This window comes from Perca flavescens, chromosome 6, assembly GCF_004354835.1.
Source record: "Perca flavescens isolate YP-PL-M2 chromosome 6, PFLA_1.0, whole genome shotgun sequence".
In the NCBI taxonomy this organism is placed as follows: Eukaryota; Metazoa; Chordata; class Actinopteri; order Perciformes; family Percidae; genus Perca; species Perca flavescens.
Window position 1 is genome coordinate 5,560,887 of NC_041336.1, and position 12,477 is coordinate 5,573,363.

General features: G+C 39.2%; 1 protein-coding gene across 1 annotated transcript; it reads left to right on the plus strand.

Moving 5' to 3' along the window:
* Nucleotides 1-3,384: 3,384 nt before the first annotated feature.
* LOC114556793 (C-type lectin domain family 17, member A-like) lies at nt 3,385-12,238 on the plus strand. The gene is made up of 9 exons (XM_028579838.1): nt 3,385-3,470; nt 3,570-3,650; nt 7,232-7,321; nt 8,224-8,394; nt 8,492-8,655; nt 8,807-8,898; nt 8,975-9,012; nt 11,680-11,826; nt 12,180-12,238. The coding sequence occupies exons 1-9, from the start codon at nt 3,443-3,445 to the stop codon at nt 12,236-12,238; spliced, it is 870 nt and encodes a 289-aa protein (XP_028435639.1). The 5' UTR covers nt 3,385-3,442.
* The last annotated feature ends 239 nt before the right edge of the window (nt 12,239-12,477 follow it).

The window sequence follows — 12,477 nt, forward strand, 5'->3', positions numbered from 1 at the left end:
ATCCCTTTAATAACTCTGAATGTGGCTTCAGAGCCAGGCCAAGGGTCAGCTGGGCCAGAGTCCGCTAACAAGGCAACAGGACCAGAAGTCGACTGGGCAGCCAACAGGACAGAGGGAGCAGGAGTCGGCTGGACTGCCGCCAAAACACTGGGGACTGAAGTCTCTGGGAAGCCGGGCACTGGCAAAGTCTCTGAGACGCTGGGGAACGGCACAGTCTCTGAGATGCCGGGGAACGGCACAGTCTTTTGGGCGCCGGGGAACGGCACAGTCACAGGGGCAGTATTAGATGCGCCGGAGACCGGCAAAGCCACAGGGGAAGTCCCTGGGGTGCCGGAGACCGGCAAAGCCAAAGGGGCAGTCCTTGGGGCGCCGGAGACTGGCAAAGCTACAGGGGCAGTCTCTGGGGCAGTCGGCCGACGAAGACTCTGGACGGCTGGACGTCAGCTGAGACTCAGGAACACTGGTCAGCTCGGGAATACTGGTCAGCACAGACTCAGGGCCGCTGGACAGCACAGGCCCTGGTCCGCTGGACAGCATGGGCTCTGGGCTGAAAAGTGGTTGATGCAGGGCATAGCGTTGGGAGCCATGTAGACAGGTTTTCAGGGAAGCTTCAGGAAGGCGAACTGGACCATTGATTTCCATCTTGAAAGCTGGCAGCTTTAGCCTCCTCAGCTCGTCTAGCACACCTAGCTAAATGCTTGAAAACAGTCGAAAAAGTCTCTGGTTCTCCTCCTGGTGGACAAACGACAGGACTAGGAGTAGTAAGCAGAAGAGCAGGCTGGGTGACAGACAAAAACCCAGTAGTCAAAATACTATCAGGCTGAGCAACAGGCAGGCTGGTGGGTGCTAGCTGGCAGTGAGGTAGGCCGGGAGTTAGAACAGGAGCAATGATGGATTTAGCAGGCTTGGAAGAACACCACCCCTTAGCAGATTGCTGAGCTGGAGTGGAAATAAAGTGTTTAACCCAGTTTGGAATAGAGTCCTCAAACCAGGGATTTTTGGACACCTTAAAACGAGCATACGACAGAATTGCCTCCTTCTGGTAATCACTGTCGGTCTTCATACACATCATTTTAAGCTCAATCAAGTCACAAATAAAGTCACAAAGTTTGTCCGGCATAGAATGTGCATAATCTATATCCCAGTCCTTAGGAAGCAGCAAACAGTAGAGAAAATAAAAACAAAACTGGGAACCCACCGGAAAATGAAGCCTTTCGGCTGGGTCCAAGTGGTCAGATAATTCTGTCGGTAGAGAATGTTGGCCCCAATGGCAGACATGGCAGGTGATGTGATGAGCTTGAATATTTATAAAACAAAAATCCATACAGCAAAAGGTGTCCAAAAACAGCAGGCAAGGTTATCCTAAAAGAACGAAGTAACAAAGAGGAACAGGAACCACGGGAATAAGCAACACAGAGACAAAAAACAGGCAGACTAATACACAGCATTCCGACACAGAAAATACATACAATGATCTGACACAAGACAAGGGAACACAAAGACTAAATAGACAGGGTAACGAGGTAACACGAGACAGGTGACACAAGGGCTGGGAAACAGAACAATCGAAAAAGGTGGGAAAACACAAGGCAGGAAGTAAAGCAAGACAAGACAAGACAGAAAACCAGACTATCAAAATAAAACAGGAAACAGAAACAAACACAACCATAACAGATATATTTAGAAGAGGTAAGTTTGTCCCCCTCAAAAAATATGAAAGACCCACTCCCCAAAAGAGGTAAAAACTAACCGTTCAGGGCCCAAAACATGTACAGAAAACAATAACTGTGTCTACTTGTGCTACATCAAGGGATTAAAGAACACAACAGGGCGTGACAAATAAAGATGTGATTTCTTGTCTTTGATGTAGATTTAAACTTTGGAGCTTTAACAAGGTCTCATTCTCTAATAGATTTGTTGTTGAGAAGTACATGATTCCTAAAAAACATCCTGAAATGTGAAGATGTTTTTAATGTGTAGAAAGTTTTGAACAATACAGAATAATAATAATAATAATAATAATAATAATAATAATAATAATAATAATAATAATAATTATTATAATAATTCCCTTTACATAAAGAAAGACATTTGCAACAATAAAACATATGTGAATTAGATCATTGATTCTATAGGTATGTCTACTGTCAATGTGAGAAAAATACAATGACTCACCTGAAGGGGGAATGAACTCTGAATGTGCTTTTGTTCTCCTTTGTTAGAGATGTGATGTTTATAATTTGTATATCAGCAGATTGATGAGAGGGACAGACAGACTGCTCAGCTTCCTGTTTCCTGTGTGACAGTTTATATTGTTGCTACTCATGAGCCAAAATGGAGGTACTGCTTCACTTGTTTTTCACAAAATGTCCCCAGAGCTCTTTTCTTTAGCATTTGATTTAAATAATATTAATATGTAGAGTGTTTTCTATTCATCTATCTAGAAAAAAAGTGATGTTTTTCGTGACAAATAAAGATGTGATTTCTTGTCTTTTATGTAGATTTAAACTTTGGAGCTTTATCAAGGTCTCATTCTGTAATAGATTTGTTGTTGAGAAGTACATGATTCCTAAAAAAAACATCTTGAAACACGTGAAGATGTGTTGAATATGTAGAAAGTTTTGAACATTACAGAATTTATGTAATTTCCTTTACATAAATAAAGAAATTTGCAACATATATTGTTGCATAAAAAATCACCAGAATCCGGGAAATTAAATGTTTGACGTTGAAAATGTTATGTGGGAGGACCCCCTGACCCCCGGTTGTAATGTTTCACCCCTAATGTTGAGACAAAACCTACGTCCTTGGGCGGCGGTAATCTATTTGTCCTCCAAAAAGGGAACCGGACACAAACGTTGCTTGAAGATGCTACAGACACACACTGTGAATTCACACCTTTAAAAGGAGAAGACTTGAGACATTAGCAGCTAACCAATCAATAATTGGTACACTGTAAACGTCACCACTTCCCTTCATAAAGTCTCTGTTACTTTAAAAAAAGTTTGATTCTTATCTGCGGGTGAGATTATGTATGATAGAACTAAATTGTGTGCATCTTATCTTTTGTCTAACAGTATGCTGTATTATTTTTCATAATGCTTCATTCATTGATTCATTCATGATGCTTTTGTAGCAATAAAACAAAGAACAACATAAACACTCATAATTACACTTAATGTAATTATTTTAGGCTACCAGAGTCTATATATTTCTGACTTTGTTCCCCCTGTGATCTCATCTTTTAAGACACTTTTTAGACTGTAATGCACGCGCTAAACTTCCCTTTCACAACAACACCTTATTATTAGCTGCCGATTTAGAAGAAACGACAAGTCACATCCTCAAAGTAGAAGTCCAGTAAAGACCATCACAGTGGAGCAGACTCCCTCCTAACAGCTCTCATACAGGACTGCAGCAGGACTTTAAACATTTGTTCAGGATGAACAGAAATCCACAGGAGGAAATTGGTAATTAAAAATACTCTGTTTATGTTTCTGTATGTAAATCTACTATATGTATATGCGCCAGGATGTTGTCTACATTTGTGTTTGATGTTTATCTTTCAGAGGAAATCGAGGAAGCAGAAGCAGCAGCTAACTATGTTAGTGTACCAGCATGCACTGTGGAGAAAGTGGCAGCTCGTCCAGGTACATTTCACACATTTAATATTGTTAAACATGAGATTTATTCATCAATCATGATGCTAAAAAATATGATAGTTTGAAGATTGAAAATGTGTAAGGGTTAATGCCCTTTGAGGTGTCCATTTGTCAGGTATTATTGGACTTCTGCGTGTCGGACGGTTCACGCCTCGCCGTTGTCCATTAATACCTGACAGTGCACACCTAGAAGGGCATTAACCCGCTTAAACCATGGGCACTTGCCAAATATAGTTCATATTTAATTTTTTTTACAATCAAAATCTAAAGTTTATCCAAACAATAACTCAGTTTCCCTGGTTATGCCTGATGGTTTGACTAATACCTGGAACAATCATTTCCATCCATCAGGTTCTTATGCAATGCCAACGTTGTTCACTCCCCCAGGAATTAGGAATGACATTAGGTATGACTTGCCACCAGAGCATGACGTTAACTTTTTTTTGCCTCATGAAGGTGAAAAACATCACTTGCTGTGTCTCTATCATCCTATCCTGTCCTATTCATGGTAGCCTACTCATGGACTTTGCGCCGTCATCACGTGCTGGAGTAGGGGGGCCAGCCTTGATAATACTGCATAGGGGTCCGGTGTTGGCTCGTTACGCCACTGCATATAAGAGATGAGATGACTGAAAAAATCAGGAGTAGCTTACGTGCACCACAACAACAAAAACACTGGTGAATGTGGACCATAACACATGAGTTGTTGCAAAAAAGTTGCAACTTTTTTTGTATAATAAAAAATAAAAAATAAAAAAAATAAAAAGGAAACTTGTTTTGGGAAGAATAATAATTAGTACTATTAATTAAGTACTTTGGGCTGAGATTTCCTAGGAACCTTACCAAAAAGACTCAGGATGATGATGTTGGTATAATATGAAAACGGCTGGTGGATTTAAAGGAACACGCCAACTTATTGGGAATTTAGCTTATTCACCGTAACCCCCAGAGTAAGACAAGTCCATACATACCCTTCTCATCTCCGTGCGTGCTGTAACGCTGTCTGATGGTTCCAGCATTAGCTTAGCCTAGCACAGATCCTGCAGGTAACTGGTTCCAACTAGCCTACTGCTCCCAATTGTGACAAAAGTGACAAAATAACTCCAACATGTTCCTATTTACATGTTGTGATTTGTAGAGTCACAGCGTGTACAAAAAACAACGTAACATGAGACACAGCCGTCTTCTAACAGTAAATAAACCTGGAACTATATTCTCAGACAGGCTTGCTGCGAGCATATCACTCCACCCAAGTACTATATTCTTCCGCCTGAGAATATAGTTCCCAGTTTGTTTACAGTTAGAAGACGGCTGTGTCTAATGTTACGTTGTTTTTTGTACACGCTGTGACTCTATAAATCACAACACGTAAATAGGAACATGTTGGCGTTATTTTGTCACTTATTCGGAGCAGTAGGATTACTGGAACCATTCACCTGCATGTTCTGTGCTGGCCTGATGCTGCTGGAGACATCAGACAGCATTACAGCACACACGGAGATGAGAAGGGTATGTATGGACTTGTCTAACTCTAGGGGTTACGGTGAAGAAGCTAAATTCCCAATAAGTCGGCGTGTTCCTTTAAGACACAATAATAATTTATTGAATGAATCAAATATGAACATATGTGTCAGTGGCTCGTTGATCTTTACATTGTTGGTTAATTCCCTATCCTGGGCTGGGACTCACATTCATACGGTTTGATAAAGTACATATTGGACTTTAACTTATCATTGCACAATAACGAGCGTACAGTACAGGCCAAAAGATTGGACACACCTTCTCATTCAATGTGTTTCTTTATTTTCATGACTATTTACCTTGTAGATTATCACTGAAGGCATCAAAACTATGAATGAACACATATGGAATTATGTACTTAACAAAAAAGTGTGAAATAACTGAAAACATGTCTTATATTTTAGGTTCTTCAAAGTAGCCACCCTTTGCTTTTTTTGATAACTCTGCAAACCCTTGGTGTTCTCTCAATGAGCTTCATGAGGTAGTCACCTGAAATGGTTTTACCTTCACAGGTGTGCTTTGTCAGGGTTAATTAGTGGAATTATTTCCCTTATTAATAAAAAAGCAAAGGGTGGCTACTTTAAATAATTAAAATATACATGTTTTCAGTTATTTCACACTTTTTTGTTAAGTACATAATTCCATATGTGTTCATTCATAGTTTTGATGCCTTCAGTGAGAATCTACAATGTAAATAGTCATGAAAATAAAAAGGAAACGCATTGAATGAGAAGGTGTGTCCAAACTTTTGGCCTGTACTGTAGCTGTCCTCAATTTAGGTCATCCTGTAGGTCTCATCTGCGTTTATTCCTGCATCCACCGTGTGTGATTGTGTGTGTTTGTGTGTGTGCGCGTCAGTCGCGGGGGAAACGGAGCAACACACAGCTGACAAGATTGAAACAGCAGCAACTTTCAGAGACTTTACAGTGAAAAATTGTTACAGCGTACATTGATGTTACAATGTATACAGGTTGGCAGGACGGTCTGAAAAGTTTTGCATGGTCTTTCGCTGTACGTTTTGTTGGTACATGTGAGATGTTCGAGTCACACGTCTCGTCTTCATAACAGAAACAAGGAAATTAATTTGACCCGTTCTCCCTCCCGCTTGGTCAGTGGCTGCGCGTGGGACTGCTGGGATTGTGTTAGTAATGAAAATGCGATAGGGAGCCCCGGCTGTCAATCAATGTCTTCCAGTGATGCGGGCCCATGATTGGACCAGGCCCGTAAGCAACCGCGTACCCTGCTTACCGATAGTTACGCATCTGAATCACTCAATTCTCATTGGCTACCGGCCAATGTGGCAGGTAGATTGACATTGTTACCCGCCAATTGCAAAATTCACCCGCATCTGGCGGGTGGTCAGGTGTTAATTTCATGCCCTGCTTGCCACCCTTAGCAACCGGAGCTATTTAGCTGATCGAACCCTTCAGTTTAGCTACGAGCCAGAAAGCTAACGCTATGCTAGCAAGATCCAAAGTCAATAACATTGTGTACAGTTGGCAATCAGTAAAAATAATTTGACAGTATGTTGAACAACAGGACAAGATAGCTATCCAGCCATGTTATTGTCCCCAAAACAATATGACGACTTTTACGAAGAATTTGATCCATGTGTAACGTTACTGTCGGCTTCAGCAACCTGAACAGTGAACGGGATGTGAGCGATAACGTTATTCTCTGTGAAAGAAAGTCAGTCCAGATGGGCAGTATAACTTATTTCTTGCAGCGTGTGTTTTAGAGCCATCCTGTGGTGTTCAGAGGACGAGTTGGAAATAATAAATCCACATTTCCTTTTTGATTTAATGTAGTGCATTCATTTAGAACAGTAAAACGACAGTTTCACCGGAACTCCTTTAGTAGGTGTCCTACATCACTTTTTTATGGACACCCTGCAGCCAATCAGAATCGAGTATTCACCCAGACCATGGTATAAGAATGTTTAAAAGCTCAGCTTCTTTTTTCTGTACTGTAAGACTTGATGTATTAAAAGCACCTTTGACTGTTAAATCAGCATCATTTATTAAACTGAATTCTTATTTCTCTCTCAGACCAGAGGTCTCTCTGCTTCTCTCAGACTTTTCTACCGATAGCAGTGTGTTGGCTGATACTGTTGGTCATCATGGGCCTCCGTATCTACTGTGAGTACCACTGTCTGAACTTGTTTTTGTTAGTCCTTATTTAAAGGACAGGTTCACATTTTATAAAGTCTGTCAAATGCCCATATGTTTATAGAAACAGTTTTTGCTCGGTGTAATCATTCCTCCTCCTCATACTGGCTCTGTGCGAATGTTGCAAGGGTCCCCAATAAGGGGGAAATTTGAATGAAGGAACTGACAGCGTGAACATTGTTTATTGGAGAAAATGGACAGAAAGGCACAGATATGATACAATATAAGAGATAGCTATATCTTAAAATAGCCTTGATAGAAATGTTAAAACATGTTTTAATATAAGAATTCAGGCCAAAATAACTTATAAACAGACCAAGCAGAGGCCACTTGTGGAGAGGCAGACTACACTAAAGAGTGTTCAGGAGTAACCTAACGCTTAACACACACTAGAAGACTTTGAACAGACTTTGAAAAGACTGATGTCTGACACCATCTCACATCTGAAGACAATCATCTCCCGTCTAACGTTAAAGACTGTCATAATATGTAAAGACTGGAGATCTTGCAGGGTCACACATTGCAAGACTATAACTAGACTTTGTGTTTTCCCAGACAAGATTAATGCTGCAGAGTTATAAAAACACATAGAAGATATATAAAAATAAAATCATATTTTGGCAAAGTAAGCCTACTGAAGTAGAACTTTGTCCTCTATCTCTAACTTTGAAGTGCATTAGAAAGATTATTCTCCATTATGAACAGGAGGAATGATCAGAGCAAGAAAACTCAGTTTTAATGTCCATATGGACACCTGCCTATTGTTTTAAGATATATCTGAAACATCCATCCTGTAATGTCTATTATTATAATGCACATTGCAAAAATTGCATTATCACTATGACTATGATGCAAAAAAAAATATTTTGCAGTTACCAATCGCATCCTCAACGACAAACTCAGCGTCTTAGAAAACCAGGTCACAGACCTGACTGCAGTAAACCAGGAGCTGGAGACGGAGAGGAACAACTCAAGAGGACCAATACAGAACATCAGTCGAGCTCAGTGGAGCATTGATGAATACTGCCCCAAATTAAATAATGGTGTGTTCAGATCACAATAATGAGATCCAATAATAACCAATAATAATAATATCACAATGCAGTAATGTTGTTTATTGGTTGGTCTCTTTAGTTTCAGAGAGACAGTGTAGAGCTTGTCAGAAGGGCTGGACACTCTTCAAGTCCAGCTGCTATCTGATTAATGACGCTGATCCTCCTGAAGAGAAAACCTGGGAAGAAGCTCGAGAAGACTGCAGATCACGGAGTTCAGATTTGGTTGTTGTACATGATGAAGATGAACTGGTAATGAGAAAACTTTGGGAGTTTTGATGAAAACAATTATGAAATAAAACGTATTTTCTCTAGGTGTGAACACATTGTGAGTCTGTAGAGCAGTGTGTTAAAAATTAAAGCATAGTGTTTAAATCTCTGATAAATGTTTCTCTCTTCTCAGGATGTACTCATTTTTAACGGCTGGTCCTGGATTGGCCTGAGAGCTGAAGGAGGGACATGGAAGTGGATCGATGGAAGTGATCTGACTGAAAGGTAAGAGACACATTCCTAAACACTTTGAATCATAAAATCTGTCAGCCTTGATCTAAACATCATGTTCTTCCCTCAGCGACTGGATACCAACACCACCACAACCTCCTACTGATGGTGAGTGTGCAGTTTTTGTCATGTTCGGATGGAGATCAGAGAGCTGTGCTGAAGAGAGAAACACATGGATCTGCCAAAAGAAGGTTTTATCTGTTTAAACACTGCAGTCAGACTTGAGAAGTTTACTGGATACTCTGCATGATAATATCAACTGGCTTCATTAATATATATATATATATATATATATATATATATATATATATATATATATATATATATATATATATATATATATAATGTACAACAAGTTTTGTTTTAATAAATAAACATGTACAGGGTTTTATTTTTGAAGAGGAAATACATATTTCAAAGCTGTTTGTGTGTCTGAAAAAAAAAACAGACACTCAGATGTAATGTATAGGTGAATTAAATAATTTATTCTATAGGTATGGCTACTGTCAATCTGAGAAAAATACAATGACTCACCTGAAGGGGGAATGAACTCTGAATGTGCTTTAGTTCTCCTTTGTTAGAGATGTGATGTTTATAATTTGTATATCAGCAGATTGATGAGAGGGACAGACAGAATGCTCAGCTTCCTGTTTCCTGTGTGACAGGTTATATTGTTGCTACTCATGAGCCAAAATGGAGGCACAGCATCACTTGTTTTTCACAAAATGTCCCCAGAGCTCTTCTCTTTAGCATTTGATTTCAATAATATTAATATGTAGAGTGTTTTCTATTCATCTATCTAGGAAATAAAGTGATTTTTTATTACATTGAATAAAAATCCTGCGACACATGGTTTTTAATCGTCTTTTCTTCCATATTGAAGGAACAACATAATTCAGGAAGTTACAACATCACTGAACAGGATGTGCGAGAAGCGGAGAGAAAAAATTGACAGTCATAAAAGTAAACTAATGAAACAGGGTGCAACCTTAAAGCAGAAGTCGACTAAAGACTGTCACAGTGGAAAGATTTTGAAGATTGATTTCAGAAAAACAGCTTACAACAAAAAGTGTCCTGAGGCAGTGGTGGAATGTAACTAAGTTTATTTACTCTGAGTACTGTACTTAAGTCTAATGTCCCATATATTTAGAGGTAAATTTGTCCCCCTCAAAAAATATGAAAGACAACCCACTCCCCAAAAGAGGTAAAAATAACCATTCAGGGGGCTCAAAACATGTACAGAAAACAATAACTGTGTGTACTTGTGCTCAACTTTGGAGCTTTAACAAGGTCTCATTCTTGTTGTGTTTGCAGACACTGGCATTTATGTATATGCTTCACCACCAGTAGGTGGCACTATGAGTGGTGTAATGAAGGGAAGTTACCGAGTGGTAAGGGTAGAAGAAGGAGAGAAGGTGTGTAGAAGAAGAGTGTACACAAGAGTGAAGACAAGTGCTACAAGTTTAAAAGTAATGCTGAAAATGAAGTAAAGTCTGAAGAGAATTAACCGTCTCCGTTTTGTCCAAGAACACAACAATACTGTTATAGATTTGCTGTTGAGAAGTACATGATTCCTAAAAAAACATCCTGAAACATGTGAAGATGTTTTGAATGTGTAGAAAGTTTTGAACAATACAGAATAATAATAATTTCCTTTACATAAATAAAGATATTTGCCACATATATTGTTGCATAATCACCAGAATCTAGGAAATTGATATTGTGTTGACATTGAAAATGTTATGTGGGAGGACCCCCTGAGGTAATGTTTCACCTCTAATGTTGAAAAAACGCCTACGTTCTTGGGCGGCAAAAATCGATTTGTCTTCCAAAAATGGAACCGGACACAAACGTAACTTGAAGATGCTGCAGACAGACAGAGTGAATTAACACCTTTAAAGGAGAAGACTTGAGACATTAGCGGCTAACCAGTCAGCAACTGGGACATCTAAAAAGCAGAACTACAAATCAAACACTTATGTATCTGTGAAATCTAAATTAAATAGGTAAACTGTAAACATCACCACTCCCCTTCATAAATGCTCTGTTACTTTAAAAAAAGATGAATGATTCTTATCTGCTGGTGAGATAATCTATAATGGAACTAAACTGTGAGCATCTTATCTTTTGTCTAACAGTATGCTGTATTATTTTTCATAATGCATGATGCTTTTGTAGCAATAAAACAAAGACCAACATAAACACTCATAATTACACTTAATGTAATTATTTTAGGCTACCAGAGTCTATATATTTCTGACTTTGTTCCCCCTGTGATCTCATCTTTTAAGACACTTTTAAGACTGTAATCCTTCCTCCTCTTCATACTGGCTCTGCTCAAAGATGTATTCCAAAGTTGATCTGAAGCTAATATGAGGCTTCAGCAGTCTGAGTTAGAGAAATCAAGTGTGTATCATCTAAAGTTACAACCTTTATAGTAACAAGTTCCCTCTTTGTTTTCTCAGACAGGATTTCTGAAACATATTTTTTTAGACGACTGAAGTAGGACTGTGGACTTTGTCCCCATCTTTTAAATTAGAAATGCATTAGTAAAAGATCTGTTATTCTCCAGCATGAACAGGAGGAATGATCAGAGCAAGCAAACAGAGTTTTAGCATTCATATGAACACCTGATTATTGTTTTAAATAGATGTAAAACATGAATCCATCCCGTAATGACTTTTATTATAATGTAAAACACTAAAGTGGCATAATTGATAAAAAACCAAAATGCATTGCCACTATGATTCAGAAGCTCTTTATGTTTTTTTGCAGTTACCAATCGCAACCTCAACGACAAACTCAGCGTCTTAGAAAACCAGATCACAGACCTGACGGAGAGGAACAACTTAAGAGGACCAAGACAAAACATCAGTCGAGCACAGTGGAGCATTGATGAATACGGCCCCAAAGAAAATAACGGTATGTTAAGATCCCGTTAATTAGGTCCAATAATAACCAAAAATTATATGCAGTAATGTTGTTTATTGGGTGGTGTCTGTTGTTTCAAAGAGACGGTGTAGAGCTTGTCAGAAGGACTGGGAAGTCTTCGAGTCCTGCTGCTATCTGATTAATGGTCCTCCTGATCAGAAAACCTGGGAAGAAGCTCGAAAAGACTGCAGAGCACGGAGCTCAGATTGGGTTGTTGCACAAGAGCATGAGGTAATGAGGAAGCGGTGGGAAGTGTTTTTTCGCTAGGTCTGAACACTGTATGTAAATCAATGTGTTTATTTAAGAAGTGTTTAAATATCTAATAACTGTTTCTCTCTTGTCAGGATTCACTCAGCTGGTCTTGTTTAGAAAAGGTTGGATCCTGGATTGGCCTGAGAGCTGAAAAAGGGAGATGGAAGTGGATTGATGGAAGGGATCTGCCTGAAAGGTAAGCAACACCTTCCTAAACACTTAGAATCATAAATATTGATTTAAATAGCATGCTCTTCCCTCAGTGTCAGCGGCTGGATAGATGAACCACCAGTTCTGTTCAGTTTCTGTCAAGTTCAGATGGATATCATTGAGCTGTGCTGACAGAAGGCGATGGATCTGCAAAAAGAAGAATTTATCTGTGTAAACACT

Bases quoted from the DNA above. Each gene is read 5' to 3' on its own strand.
- LOC114556793 (XM_028579838.1), top strand. From the start codon at position 3,443: ATGAACAGAAATCCACAGGAGGAAATTG. The intron at 3,651-7,231 runs GTACATTTCACA...TTTCTCTCTCAG, and splicing joins GAAAGTGGCAGCTCGTCCAG to ACCAGAGGTCTCTCTGCTTC. The intron at 8,395-8,491 runs GTGTGTTCAGAT...CTTTAGTTTCAG, and splicing joins CTGCCCCAAATTAAATAATG to AGAGACAGTGTAGAGCTTGT.